The sequence below is a fragment of the Columba livia genome, chromosome 2 (assembly GCF_036013475.1).
Source record: "Columba livia isolate bColLiv1 breed racing homer chromosome 2, bColLiv1.pat.W.v2, whole genome shotgun sequence".
Lineage (NCBI taxonomy): Eukaryota > Metazoa > Chordata > Aves > Columbiformes > Columbidae > Columba > Columba livia.
This window is the reverse complement of record NC_088603.1, coordinates 109,675,053-109,690,134: the sequence shown is the minus strand read 5'-3', so window position 1 is coordinate 109,690,134 and position 15,082 is coordinate 109,675,053. Positions and strand designations below refer to the sequence as shown.

At 38.4% G+C, this 15,082-nt stretch overlaps 1 protein-coding gene across 2 annotated transcripts in view; it reads right to left on the bottom strand.

Annotated features, from left to right (window-relative positions):
• LAMA1 (laminin subunit alpha 1) overlaps positions 1 to 15,082 on the bottom strand; it is a 103,596-nt gene that overhangs the window by 50,643 nt on the left and 37,871 nt on the right. For both annotated transcript variants that reach the window (XM_065053183.1, XM_065053184.1), the window contains exons 7-20: positions 14,740 to 14,857; positions 13,497 to 13,675; positions 11,975 to 12,080; positions 11,319 to 11,479; positions 8,268 to 8,408; positions 7,090 to 7,263; positions 5,431 to 5,532; positions 4,723 to 4,934; positions 3,734 to 3,845; positions 2,700 to 2,810; positions 1,789 to 1,916; positions 1,127 to 1,213; positions 668 to 879; positions 62 to 168 (exon numbers count right to left, since the gene is read on the bottom strand). In XM_065053183.1, the coding sequence (XP_064909255.1) occupies positions 62 to 168; positions 668 to 879; positions 1,127 to 1,213; positions 1,789 to 1,916; positions 2,700 to 2,810; positions 3,734 to 3,845; positions 4,723 to 4,934; positions 5,431 to 5,532; positions 7,090 to 7,263; positions 8,268 to 8,408; positions 11,319 to 11,479; positions 11,975 to 12,080; positions 13,497 to 13,675; positions 14,740 to 14,857 (1,950 nt within the window). The remainder of the gene's footprint in view (positions 1 to 61; positions 169 to 667; positions 880 to 1,126; positions 1,214 to 1,788; positions 1,917 to 2,699; positions 2,811 to 3,733; positions 3,846 to 4,722; positions 4,935 to 5,430; positions 5,533 to 7,089; positions 7,264 to 8,267; positions 8,409 to 11,318; positions 11,480 to 11,974; positions 12,081 to 13,496; positions 13,676 to 14,739; positions 14,858 to 15,082) is intronic.

Here is a 15,082-nt window from a genome sequence, read left to right as displayed (position 1 = left end):
AAACAGGAAGACCAAGATACAAGAAAATGCAGATATCGGAAACATGTAAATATTTGCTTACCAAGCACTTATCACATCTTTCTCCAATCACATTTGACTTGCAGTGACAAAAGCCTGTCTCATGATGACAAGTACTGGAAAGGGAACCATTCACATGGCACTCACAGGCTTATGTTTAGACAAAAAGAAATCAAAATATTAATGTCTATCAATATGCATTCATTATTATACAGAATTTCAAATTTAGCATAAATGTATGTTTCACCTGTTTATATACCATAGATCTTAAGATACTACAGTAATACCCCTACTACACATTTGGGCCACAAGATTTAAAAAAAAAAAACACCTCTGTGAACAGATATGTTTGAGAAGTTTGTTTCTTCCAGCCCCATATGTAACATCTGTAAGTAGGAAGTGTCTACAGCAGGTCACTGAAGGAATAGTATTAGGCAAACCAGTCAGATTCAGTAATATGAAGTGTCAGACTCCAGTATAATAAATTCCTTTCTCAGGCTAACCCAGGCACAGTTTTCAACCTGCACTTGCCAAATCACAACTTGAAGGTTAGCTTTCTCAGCAAGGTGAGTATCTCGCTATCCAGTCTGCTATGTGCACACCACATTATTCTGTCCTTTACATTTTGAGAGTAATAATAATTGCTTACCACGACAGCTTTTCTCAGTCACTGCATCCCCATAATACCCATCAGCACACTTTTCACAGTGGTGTCCTGCTGTGTTCCCCAGGCATTTCAGGCATTGTCCTGTGAAGGTATCACAGTGGCCATCTTCTTGTGGGTTTACATTGCCATTGCATTCACAAGGAGCACAAGATTGTCCAGGCACAAGTGGATTTCCATAGTAACCATTAGCACACCTGCACCAGAGATCAAAAACTATGAGCCAGAAAGTGGTAATGTCAAACACTCTCTCCACCCAAGGGAGTATCTCCTATTAATTTTTTATCTAAAATGCCTCTGTATTACAAGCAAAGACAAAATGGGAAGGAAAATTTTATTAGGAATGTTCTGTACATGTGGTACAAACACTTCAAGGCAGGTAGGATGATGAACAGTTAGTGATAAAAATGATACAGGTATTTCACCCAAAGCTAATGTACATACCTTTCACACTGCAAACCAGTATAGCCTGGAAGACATTTGTCACAGAAAATTCCACCTCCTTCACTCAGCTGGCAAGTAGGACTGAAACTATCAACAACATTTATGGCAGTCAGCATCAATACACAGAATCACAAGACTTCTACAAACATTCAATATTCACCCTTCAAGTCCATGCACCTATCTATATAACCATGTGACTGCATGTTTTTCTAGATTAATATCAGTGCTTTAAACATTACAAAATGTCAAAATGAAGTCGTCATTTTCAAAATCTCTTTAGAAGTTTCAAATCTTCCTTTCCTTTAAAAGAAAAAAACCTCAAAAACCTGGCTCTCTTTCTAGCAAATCTGTGGCAAGCTCCTCTTTTTGACATGCAACACTTCTGTCCTTCTGCTCTCTTCTGAAACAACATGAAAGATAACAATAATTTTTCTGACAAGTTCAAGGACAGGATGAAGTGTCATTTGCCTTTCATGTACAAACTCCACCAGTTCACTCAACCTGTCTATACATTTGTGTAACTGGAAAAATAGCTTTGAGATACACTCAAATGAAGAGGAAGACAAAAAGTCCTCTCTCTCCTTCAGATTTCGCATATTTTCTTCATCTCAACTTTCTGATTTTGCTAAAGATGGAAAAGAAATCTCACATAAGCAGCTTACTTGTTTGCAGCAGAATTCAGAGGACACGCACAGGGCTGGCAGTCCTCAGAAGTTCCTTGAGATGGATTTCCATAGAAGCCAGGCAAGCACTGATCACAGAAAGGTCCTGTCGTGTTGTGCTGACAAGCCTGTGAGACATGGGAAAAAAAATCTTTTCAGATCTACTGTTGATGGCTTTTCAGCCCCTGAGGGATCCCTGCAGGAGTCTGCATGCAGAATAACATCCAAAGAGAGAGCCATGAAGAACACAGTAGAACTTTGAAAACAAGTGTGGGTTTTTTTCTGAGTTGTAACAAATCTTAGTTGTTTCTTTCCTACATCTTAGAATATGCTTTAGACCACAAAGCCAGCCACTTTACCTATTCACAAACTTAAACATACTTTGCATATTGCACACATTTGCAGTAACAAACTTCTTATATATTTCTTACTGGCATTTAGCCATTGTATTTCTGTGACCTTTACATTTCAGAAGAGATCTGACAGCTAAATTCTCTCTTCAGAAGGTAATGTGTAATTTCTACTGATGTCAGTCATGGAAGATACACATATCTGAAAACAGTTATTTACCCAAAACACTGCTTAATTTCATTCCTTTCAGGAGAAATTTTATTATCACCTGCAGCAAGCAAAATTGAGATTTTTATCAGCCAGTATATGGTGACAGTTAATCCAGTTCTGACTATTCCCCCCTTGAGATGACAAACTGAAACAAATCCTTTCTTCGAGAACACTTTAATGGAGCCCCCAAACATATTCTTAAGTAAACAATGAAAAAACAAGAAAAAACAAACACTTGGTACCCATAGCTTGAAATTTACATACACTGTGAACTTGTCTCCCACAGCCAAAATGCTCTCTTAATTCCTAAACAGATGCTTAAAACACAAACACTTTGAAGGATGACTTACAAAGCAAACACCATGAATATCACACTCAGTTGCATGCCCATTGCATTTGCAGGGTTGACAAATACCTCCAAAGAGTATCCCATCCACACGGTAGTACCCAGGGAGACAGGACTGAAAAGAAACAAGGGGAATGGGAGAAAAAAAAAAGCAGTAGCATTATTCGTGTTAAAAGCACACATCAAAACATTTTCAAAGAGCCCATTTCCGACCACCCACCATCTGACTCGTTCACATTGTGGCAACTGAATACTCAATACTCTTTCAATTCTATTGATGTCACTGTAGCTCTTTTCTGGTGTGCTGTGGTTTTTTTGTTTGTTTTGGTTTTTGATTTTTTTACTTGCACTGGATAAAGGGGATAAGAATTAACTCCATGAAACTTTGATTCAACCATTTGTCCCCTGGAGGCACATAAGTTTTGTGCAGTTGAATATGTGAAGTTCTTTATTGTGGGACAATAAAAAACAGATGTTCTACCTCCTCTGCAGAATCGTTAATGATGCTATGGCACAAGGCTTCACACTGAAACTATTTGTCAAAATAATTCCTGCTATTCTGCAGATGGTGCTCTGCCTCCATAATCTCCTATTCGCAGACATATAAAACACCACCTTGTGCAACACAAATACTAGCATTTCTGCCTGCTAAGATTCATTATTGCCTCCATAAACCTAATGACATAAAAGAGAAATAAACTCTACACGATTCAGATCCAGGAAAACCGCTATTAATGAGTAAGGTAAACTCAAAACAGCTTCACAGAGCTTTTACAGCTGCTCCCTCTGCAACACTGATATTCTAAATTGTATCATCATCTTTTAGTATCACCAAATAGAATTCAAGAAATAAGTTTAAAATCCCATTTAGTTTATCTGGAAGAAGATATCTGCAGCATTGTATACAGCGCAATAGGTAGCATTTCATCACAAAACATACACTTTATGGCAGTATAATTAAAGGTAGCCTGCCTTTAAAACCTAGATCCTCTCAGGTAGGAGATAATTTTAGACACATAAAACACTCTGGCAGTTTACCTCACAGGATATTCCTGTGTAACCTTGAGGACATTCACAGAATTCCACATCTGGTGCTGAAGAAAGATCTATAACATTTGCACTTGCAGTATCCAGGGTCACAGAGTCCAGCCTAGAATCAAGCATGAAAAACATCACATCATTTCTTTCCCCAAAACTGATTTTGGACAGGATAGTTTGCTTCTAGGGGAGTAACACTGCTGAGTGCTGCTCCTGGCAGTGACAGCTGAGAAACAGGCACAAATCTCTGCTGTAAAAAGACTACAATCACTGTCTTATCACTGCATTTGCAATTCTGGGAGTAGATGTGCACTGCTCCTGTTATCATTATTGTTACTAACATCATCTCTTCTCCCACGGCAACGTTTAAACAAAAGCTTCCCCTTCTGTCATGGTATTAGAGGTATATCAACATGCTTTATTCCTGTATATCTTTGAGAACAGGTAAAACAGATCTTCAAGGAATGATGCAGATACTGCTAATGCTGAGTAGAGACTAAGAAATAACCAGTTAATCCATCCCAGCTCAATTTTCTTATTAAGCACTCCCTTAGAGATGAGCGTCAGTGACATCTACAAAGAGACATTAAAAGAAACTACAGCCAACGTCTTTACTGGCAGGTTTTCAGTAGTCAGCAATGGATTAACTTGCCACATACCAAAATAAGCATACTGTTGAGAGTTTCAAAGGTATTTCACTCTAACAAAGCTGCCATTGTAATAAGGCTTTTATGCACTATTCCTTTAAAGCAGAAAACAATATTTCTGCTATCAGATACCTTTAAAAGAACCAAATGCTGTTTTCCACACATTCCACATTAATGTGTTTGGGGGACAAGACCAGTCTTGAGAAAATCCAATTGAAAAAATGTTTTCTTCTAGAAATTACTAACATAAAACTTTAGGAATACCGCCACTAAGAGTAGTGTTTCATATGCACAAAAATAATGCAAATATATAGATTAGCTTGAATATTTTCCCTCTCTTACCTGTACACAGCTTTTTTGGCAATGTTGTAGTTCGCCCTGATCAGAAGATGGGTCACGTTTACCAGAACAGTCATCAACCTTTCCCGGTCTATAGCTTTTTTTGTATTGAAGTCTATGAAATTCTCTGATACGAATCTCACTGCATTAGAGTACTCCTCATACGGTTGTAGTGACAAGCCCGCTGCTCTTGTACTCAAAATCTGCCCATTACCCTGAAATTGAAAGTAAGAAAACATTTTTCATATTTGCATGCAAATTTTATTAAGCAATTACATTTAGTGTCAGATACACATCCAGATAACACAGCAAAGAAGCAACCCAACTAGATTTCGTGCACTAGAAAACAAGAAAGTAAGAGGTATACATTTTCCATGGCTTCAGGAAGACCATTCTCTTTTAGTTCAGAGACTCAAGAAATCAGATTTTCTTTTGGAAAAAGAATCAATTTAAATTTCAAAAAATCAAACTCCTCTACAAAACAGAGTATCTTTTCTCATTTGCTTTATTGCTAAATACATTTTACAAAATAACACCTTCTTTTGGAGGTGCCTGGATTCAATATAGAGCCTTACTTTAGCTGCAACATAAATCTAGAAAAGTAAGCAATCAGCAAGAACACCATAGAAATATTGTTTTATTTTCCCATTTATAAAGCCTTCATATATTCCTCATAATGTCTGAAGAGTAACAAGTTGAAAAAAGACCCACCTGAATGATGACATCCACACTAGATACTATATCACTGTCCACACTCTCCATTGGAATGTCATAAGACACTGTATACTTCAAGTCTCCACCAAAAGCTGTGAGCTGAAATAACAAAATGCGAAGTCTTAACAACACGATAACCTCCAGCCAACACAATGAAGTGACATGGGACACTGCAATGTCCAAATTATAGGAATAGATGGGCTTACAAATACCTCTTTCCAGGGAAAATTTAACATTCTGTATGTACCAGCACAGAGACAAGCTCTGGCTTGTTGCTGTGCAAGTGGGGAAAGCCAGGTGAAGGCTCTACAAGTGATTCAGATAAGTGCCCTCCTTCAGTGAAACACCTATAGGATTTCCAACAAACAGCATGGGTTTACACTACCCTCCCAGCCAAGGGGCACAGCATGTCAGAGTTTGTCACATTCCATATTGCACCTTTCAGGTTCCTTAGCCCCACAACTGCTGCTGAGTACTTTGAAGTTAAACAAGAGTACCAACAGTTAGATCTATATTAAATGGATAAGAAATAAGAATTTGAGCATCGCCCTGTGCAAAACTACTCCATGTCACACTTCTGAGACCTGTGTTCATTTACTGTGTCACTGTACTAAGCAACAGGTCTGCATGTGCAAAGAGACTGGACCAAAAATAACTAAACAAGTGAGGCACAAGGTCCTATTACTCAGCACTGGTGAGGCTACAGCTGGAGTTCTGAGTCCAGTTCTGGGTTTCCAAGTGCAAGAGAGAGATGGACATACTGAAAAGAACCCAGCAAAGGGCCGCTAAGATGATTAAGAGCCTGAAGCATCTTTTGTATGAGAAAAGACAGAGTACGAGGACTGTCCAGCTTAGAGAAGGCTCTGGGGGATCTCAATTAGACATAAGTATCTGAAGGGAGGGTGCAAGGAAGACAGAGCCAGGCTATTTTCGGTGGAGTCCTGTGACAGGAACAGAGGCAATGGCCACAACCTGAAGCACAGAAGATTCCTTCTGAACACCAGGAAACACTTTAAAGTGAGGGCGACCAAAGTACTGGCACGGCTTTCCCAGGGATGCTGTGGAGTCTACACCCTTGGAGCTATTCAGAAGCAGCTCTCTGGACATGGTGCTGGGCAACCAGCTCTCGGTGGCCCTGCATGAGCATGGAAGTTGGGTAAGATGACCTCCACAGGTCCCTTCCAACTGCAACTATTCTGTGATTCCATTGCAAAAAATGGGAGACCCAGAACTTTAGGTAGTAACCAGGGCAAAAGTTAAAGACTAGTTGGTTGGAAACTAACAAATGTGAAATGGGAGTGGCCAAGAGCAAGGTAAAAGGAATTTAATGGTCCTATCTACTGTATTGGAGAAGATGTGAAGGATGTAAGCTTTGGGACAGGAGCAAACAGTATGGGGAATATGAGCATGTAAGTTAGTAACATTGAAGAGAAAAAAAGAGATTATATTGTGTCAAAGACAGACAGAGACAGTTACAGGGAGATAAATGAGCACAAAGTTCAAGAAGAGCTTACTTGGAATGTCACACCAGGGACACAATGAATTGGAGAGCAGAGATAGATTGAGAAGTCTGGTAATATTGGGTTTATGTGTAACTTTTAATTACAGAAACTATATACTTAGAGCAATATGGTATGACTCTAGCTGAGAACTTACTTTATTTCCCAGATATGGCTCAGGCGCTGACCAGTAATAAGTATGTTTCAGTACTTTCACAGCATCAGTGTTGTTAATACTTATTTGACGGGGTCCATCAAATTGGCTTTGCTGAGGTTGCACGCTCTTTGAATTATACAGATCAGTAACAAGCCATCCCATCACGTCTGATACCTGCAAGACAGAATAGCAATATTAACGGAGTCAGGCTTTGTGTCACTGAGAAAGCACCCACTAAACTTAACCTCTCCACAGATGTTCACTCAAGTTGATGGATCTATAATGCTTTCATTAACCCAGTATGACAACCAATACATGCAAATATGCCACTTCAGAATAGGGTTGTCTCTACCTCTCTATTAGGCAGGAACAAAAATATCATGAGTGTGATTTTCATCCTCCCGATAAAATTAGCATTATACCTACGTAATACCCTCAGATGGAATTACAGGACTTCAAGGGATTTGAGTTCTATTGTTCCCATTTATAGATGGGCCTGAGTTGAAGGGAAGTTAAATTCAGAGTCTCAGAACAGGGAGCAAGACAAGAGGACTTCTGTCTTATCGCTGAAAGTTTTATACAAGCATCTTAAAATTTCAGTCAATTTGATGTGTTTTCCTCTCTATTGACACATAGAACAGGGGACTAAAGTGTGACTAGCTCTATAAAGATATGGAAGGAATTTGGTGGAAAAATAGTGTCCCTGAAGCCCTCTAACTCAAGAAATGACTATTCAGTAGACAGTGGTATTTATAATCACCCTTTTCTACAAAATAATATTGGAAATATTGCCAGAGGTCACTCTATCCTTACCAAACAGATATGAGAGCAAGGAAACAAGTTTGGATACCTCTCTTCAATACGTTAAGAAAATTTTAACAGCCCAAGATCAGATTAAAAAAAAAAAAAAAAAAAAAAAGGCATTTTTCCCGTGTGTTATCACAGCCTCCACTACCCAATGCTTCTGGTATTGCTGCAAGCCAGTGGGGCCAAAGCCTTCACTGGGGTGACACACTGACTATCTCAGAGCTGCAGAATAATATTGAAAATCCATTCCTGTGTAAAGAGAGACATGCCAGAATTTGGAGTTAACTTGGGCATATGTCAAAGAGAAATATAGTACATTTTGCAGCTGCCTGAGGAAAGAATATTAGGTCATGGACATAACATATAAATACCTGACTGATGGGCCATGTTAGGCTGTCACAGACATCAGAAACCCCAAAGCAGAAACACTCTGTGCAGCCCTGAGGATTTCTTTCTTGCAAATTGTAGAATCCCGGTTTACAGAGATCACAGTTTTCACCTTCTACATTTTCCTGTAAATGGCATGTAACATTTGTTTAGCATCAGCCTTATTATGGTAACAAATACAGTGGATTAGATGGGATTTAGGCATAACAGCATTCAGAAGGTTATAAAAGAAAACAGACTTCAGCACAGCAGGGTTACTGAATAAGACTCTGAGATTAAAACTAAAACTGATTGGAAAAATTCATCAGAATTTGCCAGTTCATCAAAATCTAAACATGCCCTGGCAAGGACCCTATTGCAGTGAAATTTCAGCACATGGGCAAAGTTTGAAAAGCTTCAGCTAGCTTGCCAGTCTGCTTCTTTCATAGCTTGAAATTGTAGATTGCTCCAGACAAAAGTTGCCATATTTACTGAATCCAGATAGTCTACATACAGACAGCATAGCTCACTTCCAGGCCAGGCTCCTGGAGTTACCATAGCCAGCTTCAAGGTAACAGTTCCTCAACCACATATAAATATTTATACTTTAATCCCTACCATGGCTGCCACCTCTTTCTGGAGGAACACCACACACACTTATGCTAGCTGGCAGCTTTTCATCCTAATACGCTCTGGCTAAAGTCCAGAAACTCCTATACCAATAATAGAGGTGCTCCACTCCTTTAGCTCTTACTTCTGGCCTTCTCCCTCCTTACCATGCAAACTGGGTAGCTCAGAGCATACTGCTACATACCTCTTTCAATGTAGAACTTACAGGAAAAAAAAATCCAGAACACCGTAGTCAATTTTTTCTTGTAACATTTGTACAGACAATATGTAGTTAGTTATTCAAAAATTTAGACAATTGTTGCTGACAAGCAAATCAGTAGAGAAAATATTCAGTAAATGCCCACAAAGCTGTGTACATAGAACTCTGTGGGTATTTCTACACAGTAAGATACAGAACATTTCCCTTTGCCAAGGACAAGTCTCTATTCATGTTTTAGCTTCGTATCAGGACAAGACCTGGACACACATCACTCCCCCATCTCAACCTTTGGTTTGCACTATGGAAAAACTTCACTACAAATGTGAAGATAACTTTACAGAGCTCTCCCTGATAACCAGGCTTCAGAGAGCAAGACTGTAGGGCATATACTGAAGCACACCTGTTGTGCTACTTTGAGGAGGCCTGTATGAGCTCTGCATTGCTATTTGAAATGCAAAGCCTGTGGACCAAATTCTGCTTTCAGTAGTTACCAGAGTAACTTCAGCCAAAAGAATCACTCTAGATTCCAGACTTGAATCAGATTTGGTCCAATGGAGTAAATTTCAGGCTTACCAGAGAAAAATTTGAGAGCTTTGGTGGCAACACAACCAACTGCCTCTTCTTCTGGACAATTGGTTGGCATATCAAGTTTACATAAGACCTCTCTAAACAGGTAGGTTACGTGCTTCTGTAAGCAAAGTACAGGCTGGTTTTGCAAACCACATGAGAAATTTAAGATCCCCAGCTCTGATTCAAAGGCTGAGGGGATGGCTATTTTTGCTTTGTTAACATCCAAACTTGGGAAAAACCTCAGATAAAGTGCCTCCTGAGATAATGAGATTTTAAAATCTTGAATTTTTACAGAAATAAAATTTGTATGCTCTTTTCAGCTTTTTCATTTCTCAGTCTTCAGGATGCACTTGGATCACACATTTCACTGTGTCTCTGTAACTTTATTAGAAAAATTATTATTTATTTCTTAATGAAAAATAAAAACCTTACCCAATGACTAGACCCCAAGAGCTGTGTGTCACAAAAGATCAAATATTATGAAATTCAGAGCATGAAAAGGAATAGCTTGCACTACTGTGCTCATGGTGAACACCTAGGCTTAGTATTCCTGTCTCCTGTTTAATATCTGGAGCACACAACTTTTCTCCTTCCCTCCTTTCACCTCTATAAGTGGGCTGCTGACTGATGACACTCTCAGTGATCTGGCCTAAAAATTCTGTGTGCCAGATTCATGCCCATGACAGCACTGGAAGGAGGCAGTTTCTTACCCAGTCTATACCAAAATTTTCCACCGGTTAGCTGTATCAACTGATATAGTGTCATTCTAGCTCAAGATCAGACAAAATGATTGTTTCCCCTTTTTTGTATTTAAACTGGCCATTGGAACTATTCCTCTCTTCCAGACCCTGATTATTTATGTTTGGTGTTTTGGATCAGATAAACTACACAAAAGGACCAAGAAATTTCAGAAAAGTTGTGAAACAAACCACATTTTTTTGGCTCCTATTCACTGTCATACTTGGCAACAAATACATAAACTACTATCTAACATTTGGTTCAGAAAATAAGTACAACTTATTAAATACTGATACAGCTTTTTAATAAAGTTCAGCAGAATCTACAGCTGCAAAATATTTCAAGGGGGTTGGATATTTACCAAAAAATAAAAGAAGGCTGCAAAATTTCTCTTTTTAGCACTTTTATGGTTTATATTCTGTAATTGAATAATTAAATAATATTTCATCCATACAAGTAATGTAATTGTTCCAAAGTTCTTTCCAAGTGCATGCTGTTTCTTCACACAAAGCAGATGTTATAAACACGTTCATTCTTTACAAGAAATCAGTGACTTTGAAGAGAAATATCAGCTCACTCCTAAAACCAAACCCAGCTAGGCTTACAACATTCTCTCTGTGATTCTTTCTCACACTCAGATGTGCAGCTATTGTTTGATTTTAGTGTCAGTCTGGCCCATTAGTATAGAAAATGGTGTATCAGTAACATACAGAACCATCCAACAAAATATCATGTTTTTCAATACAGAGAACAGTTAGTAATTTCAGGTTCTGCATTGTCAAGTGTATAGTTACAGCAGGTTACTTCCTATAAAAGAAGCAATCTCTCCAGTTAATGAAGTAGTTTCCCTTACTAAAAAGGACTTTACAAATCAGTGCACAGATTCGATTTCAAACCAAAATGACAGCTGAATACTCACTTTGCAAAGACAAGGTTCTGTGCATGGATCTTCATTAATGCTACCAATCAGGCTGCAGTTGCAACGCAGGCAGTTTGGATAGCCCCGATACCCAAATGCACAACGATCACATTTTTCTCCTGTGTAACCTTCTCTGCATTGACACTGACCTGGCCAAGTGCCTTGGAAAGCAAAAACAGAGAAACAAATAAATTAGAGCTGGCAATAGGCTGGATTGAAGATGTCTCAGAAAGTGCAAGTAATTCAGCATTCCTTTTTTATTACACTCCATGTTATATTCCACACAGATACTTGGCATAATGTCAGTCTTGCCATCTATTTTTCATGTTTAGAGTGCCACATGCACAGAAACTGCAGCAAAATGGATTCCATGACAGCTGTAACAGCATTCATAAACAGCGTTAGATCTTAATGCTTCCTGTTGTTTTATCTAGTCAGAGCCCACCATCCCCACACAAGAACACATTCAGGCACCTGACATACCTTAAAATCCTAAATGTATATATGTTGTGCCTCATCTCTCCTTCCTAAATATTTACCATTGTTCTGAAGTGCTACCTTAATAGCATCCATTCAGAAGTAGATAGTGCTCCCTCAATGTCCAGAAATATAGCCAGATTTGAAGTTTAGAGAAAAGGCGCTTCCCGCGGTCTTACCACGCTGTGAGTCAGAATGCTGCTCGTCTTTAACACAGGCAGAACTCAGGGAGCCAAACGGGTCACAGCCACAGGGATAGCAGGGGTGATCCTCATAGGGAGAAACCTACAAAGCAAATGTTCTCCGTCAAATTCTCAGATTGTTAACTGCAAAAAGTTAAATTGCATCTGTTTCTTGTCTGGGATCACCAGAACTAATACAAACGAAGACTGGAAAAGTTAATATGCAGTAGTAGATCAAGGGACTATTTTAATTTTAGCAAACAGAGGATCAGGGGATTGCAGAAATACACAAAGAAAACTTGGTCTTCAATAGCACAGCCAAAGTGTAGTAACCGCTAATAGATGGAAGCTGAAGATCAACACACTCAACTTAAATAGACATTTTTTTAATATAACAGCAATTAACCACTGTGACGGTTTGCCAAAAATTGTGGAAATGTCTAAGACAAGACTGGATATTTTTCACAAAGATACTCTGGTTCAAAGAGGAAGGAAATGAAATAAATCCTTGGCTCTATGTTCAAAAACAGGACAGATTATTAACTCATGAAGATTCATTCTTAACTTTACGATCTATATATCTTTGAAATATAAGACAATGCAATTCATAAGGCAAGGATTTTTCTTTCAGGTAAAATTTTCCTTTGAGGTGCTCATGTAAAGTAAATCAGTAATGACCTCTAGATACCAATTTATTTGCTAGGAGTGGATTGAAGACTTCAATGCTTTTTACATCAAGTGAATCATAGAATCTCCAACGCTGGTTTACATCTTTGGCTGAGCTATACCTGTTGTCTAACCATACTCCCACAGACTCATCTTGCCCTTTGCACCAATTTATGCTGGATTTCTAAAGTATGGGTTTTCCAAAATATGCATGAGCATGCCAAAGCAAGACCTTCAGTATGTCTCATTATACAGAGGACAGGAAGTTCATATGTTTCACTCTGTTAGTCACATCTTAACAAATGTCTTTTGTGGATTTTAGGTCATGTTTCCAAAGAGTGCCACTTGCTCAGTAACTGGAAAGTACACAAGCTCAGAAAACACATGCTCTTCAACAATCATGTAAAGAAGATTTGCTGCAACACCTCATGAGACAAAGAGTCTGATCTTACAACCATGTAAGGGTCCTTTTTAACACTGCTTGAAATGGGTAAATATAGGATGGTACACACTTTTTGCATTATTGAAGACACTGAAACTTCAACACTGGCACTTTTTAGAGCTTTATGTGCAGGAGAAATGAGCTTCCTATCAGAACATCTACATTTCCACACTAGCACCCCAAGTTTCATCTACACTTATTCTTTTCTTCTCCAGCAGCTTGGCCTGCCCTCCCATGCAACTGGACAAGCATTTTGTTTTTCTCTGAAAGTTTTTGTGGTATCATCTATAAAAAAAACCCTATAGTTTCTAACTATTCTGCAACTGATACATATATATATATATATATATATATATATAAGAATTACAATCAGTTGTAATTCACCAAAACATTAAAATAGTATTTTCTTACTTTCTGTGGTCTAAAAAATCCATCATCACACATTTCACAGTTGATCCCAGTAGTATGTTGAGTACAGTTTAAACAAACGCCACCTCCTGTATACTGGCCATGAATATTCATGCTCCTTTTCTGATCTGCAATACTCTGATCGTAGTAACAATCTTCTGCTTTGTTATGACAGTTGCACTCTGAGAAGAATGAAAAATAAATCCTTTCTTTTATGTACATTGTATAACAGTTCCTATAATACTGACATTTTTCAAAATGGAAAACGTAAGTAGAAGAGCATATCAATTCATCTCATAAATGTGCTTTTTTATCTTTAACCATGCTATGTGCTTCAGCAGTCTTGATACACTATTTCTTAGCAGGTAAGCACATTTCCAAACCACCGTCACTGCTTTAATAGCACTGTTTTTAACAGTATCCTGTATATCCCACTGAGACAACCCTGTCAGGACTGATGTCAACAGGGATGTCTACTAATACCAATAGCTTCTGTCCTCTGCATTACAGAAAAAAAAAAAAAGCATCATTCTTCTCTTATTTATATTATAGACAGAAGTCTGAGCAGTCAACACACAAGCATAAATTCGATTTAGCTTAGAGGATACTTTGGTGCAAACAGTCAAACACCAACTTTCTGAAGAGTGACATTAAGACTTGTATGAAGACTTCAACTAAAAAGACTACTTTTGCATTCACAACTGTAAATTTTATCTGGTAGATTCTTAATTGTCTGCAGCTTGTGTTATGCATTAGCAATGTGAAGAGCAAAAATGCACTAACTGGCTGCAGCAACACATTCAGCTGTACTAGCACAGCTTAAATCAATCTATCAGACAATCTGAAATGTAACTGGCCAATAAGCGTTTTCTTTCAAAACTTGTGTTATCAGAACAAAGCTGTTTATCTGACAAAGATTATGATCAATATAAGAAACTTGCATTTTAAGTAGCAAAGTGATGCTAGTTTTCACAAGAGGATAACAAATCTCCAACTCTCTTTGAAAAAGACACTCTGAAAGCTTTAGCACATGACAACTCCACTAGCCAGGGAGTCACACTGAATAGAATATTTAAAAACATTTTAATGGTTATTAGAAAGAGGTCCTCTGCCTCTAAACAATCCCATGAAGACAGTTACTAGCTTGAGGATATTCCTTGGGAATTAGTACAGACCTGTATGAAAAGCAACCTCAAACAATATGATAAGCCTTTATAAAACTTTCAGAACCTCTGTGCGCACTTACTCTCACATTTGTTCCCAGCAGAAATGGTTCCTGGTCTCCACGGTTTCTGGTGGTAGCCCGGACAACACTCATTACAGCTCTCTCCACATGTGTTGTGTTCACATTGGCACTGCAGTTTCTAAGAATTCAAGATTGCTTTCTTGAAGTATTTTTAAATGGATAATTTAATCAATGTTGCCAAAATTCTGCCTGATATCAGACTTACTCCAAAAAATGTCAAAACCCACAAATACCCCACAACTAGCATTAGACTGTTCAACCATGCTGTATCGACTATTGGGGAGTAGCTTTTCTAGAACAGGAGGGACAAATCCCCTGTTGTTGCAAGAGGGTCTGTTTCTTC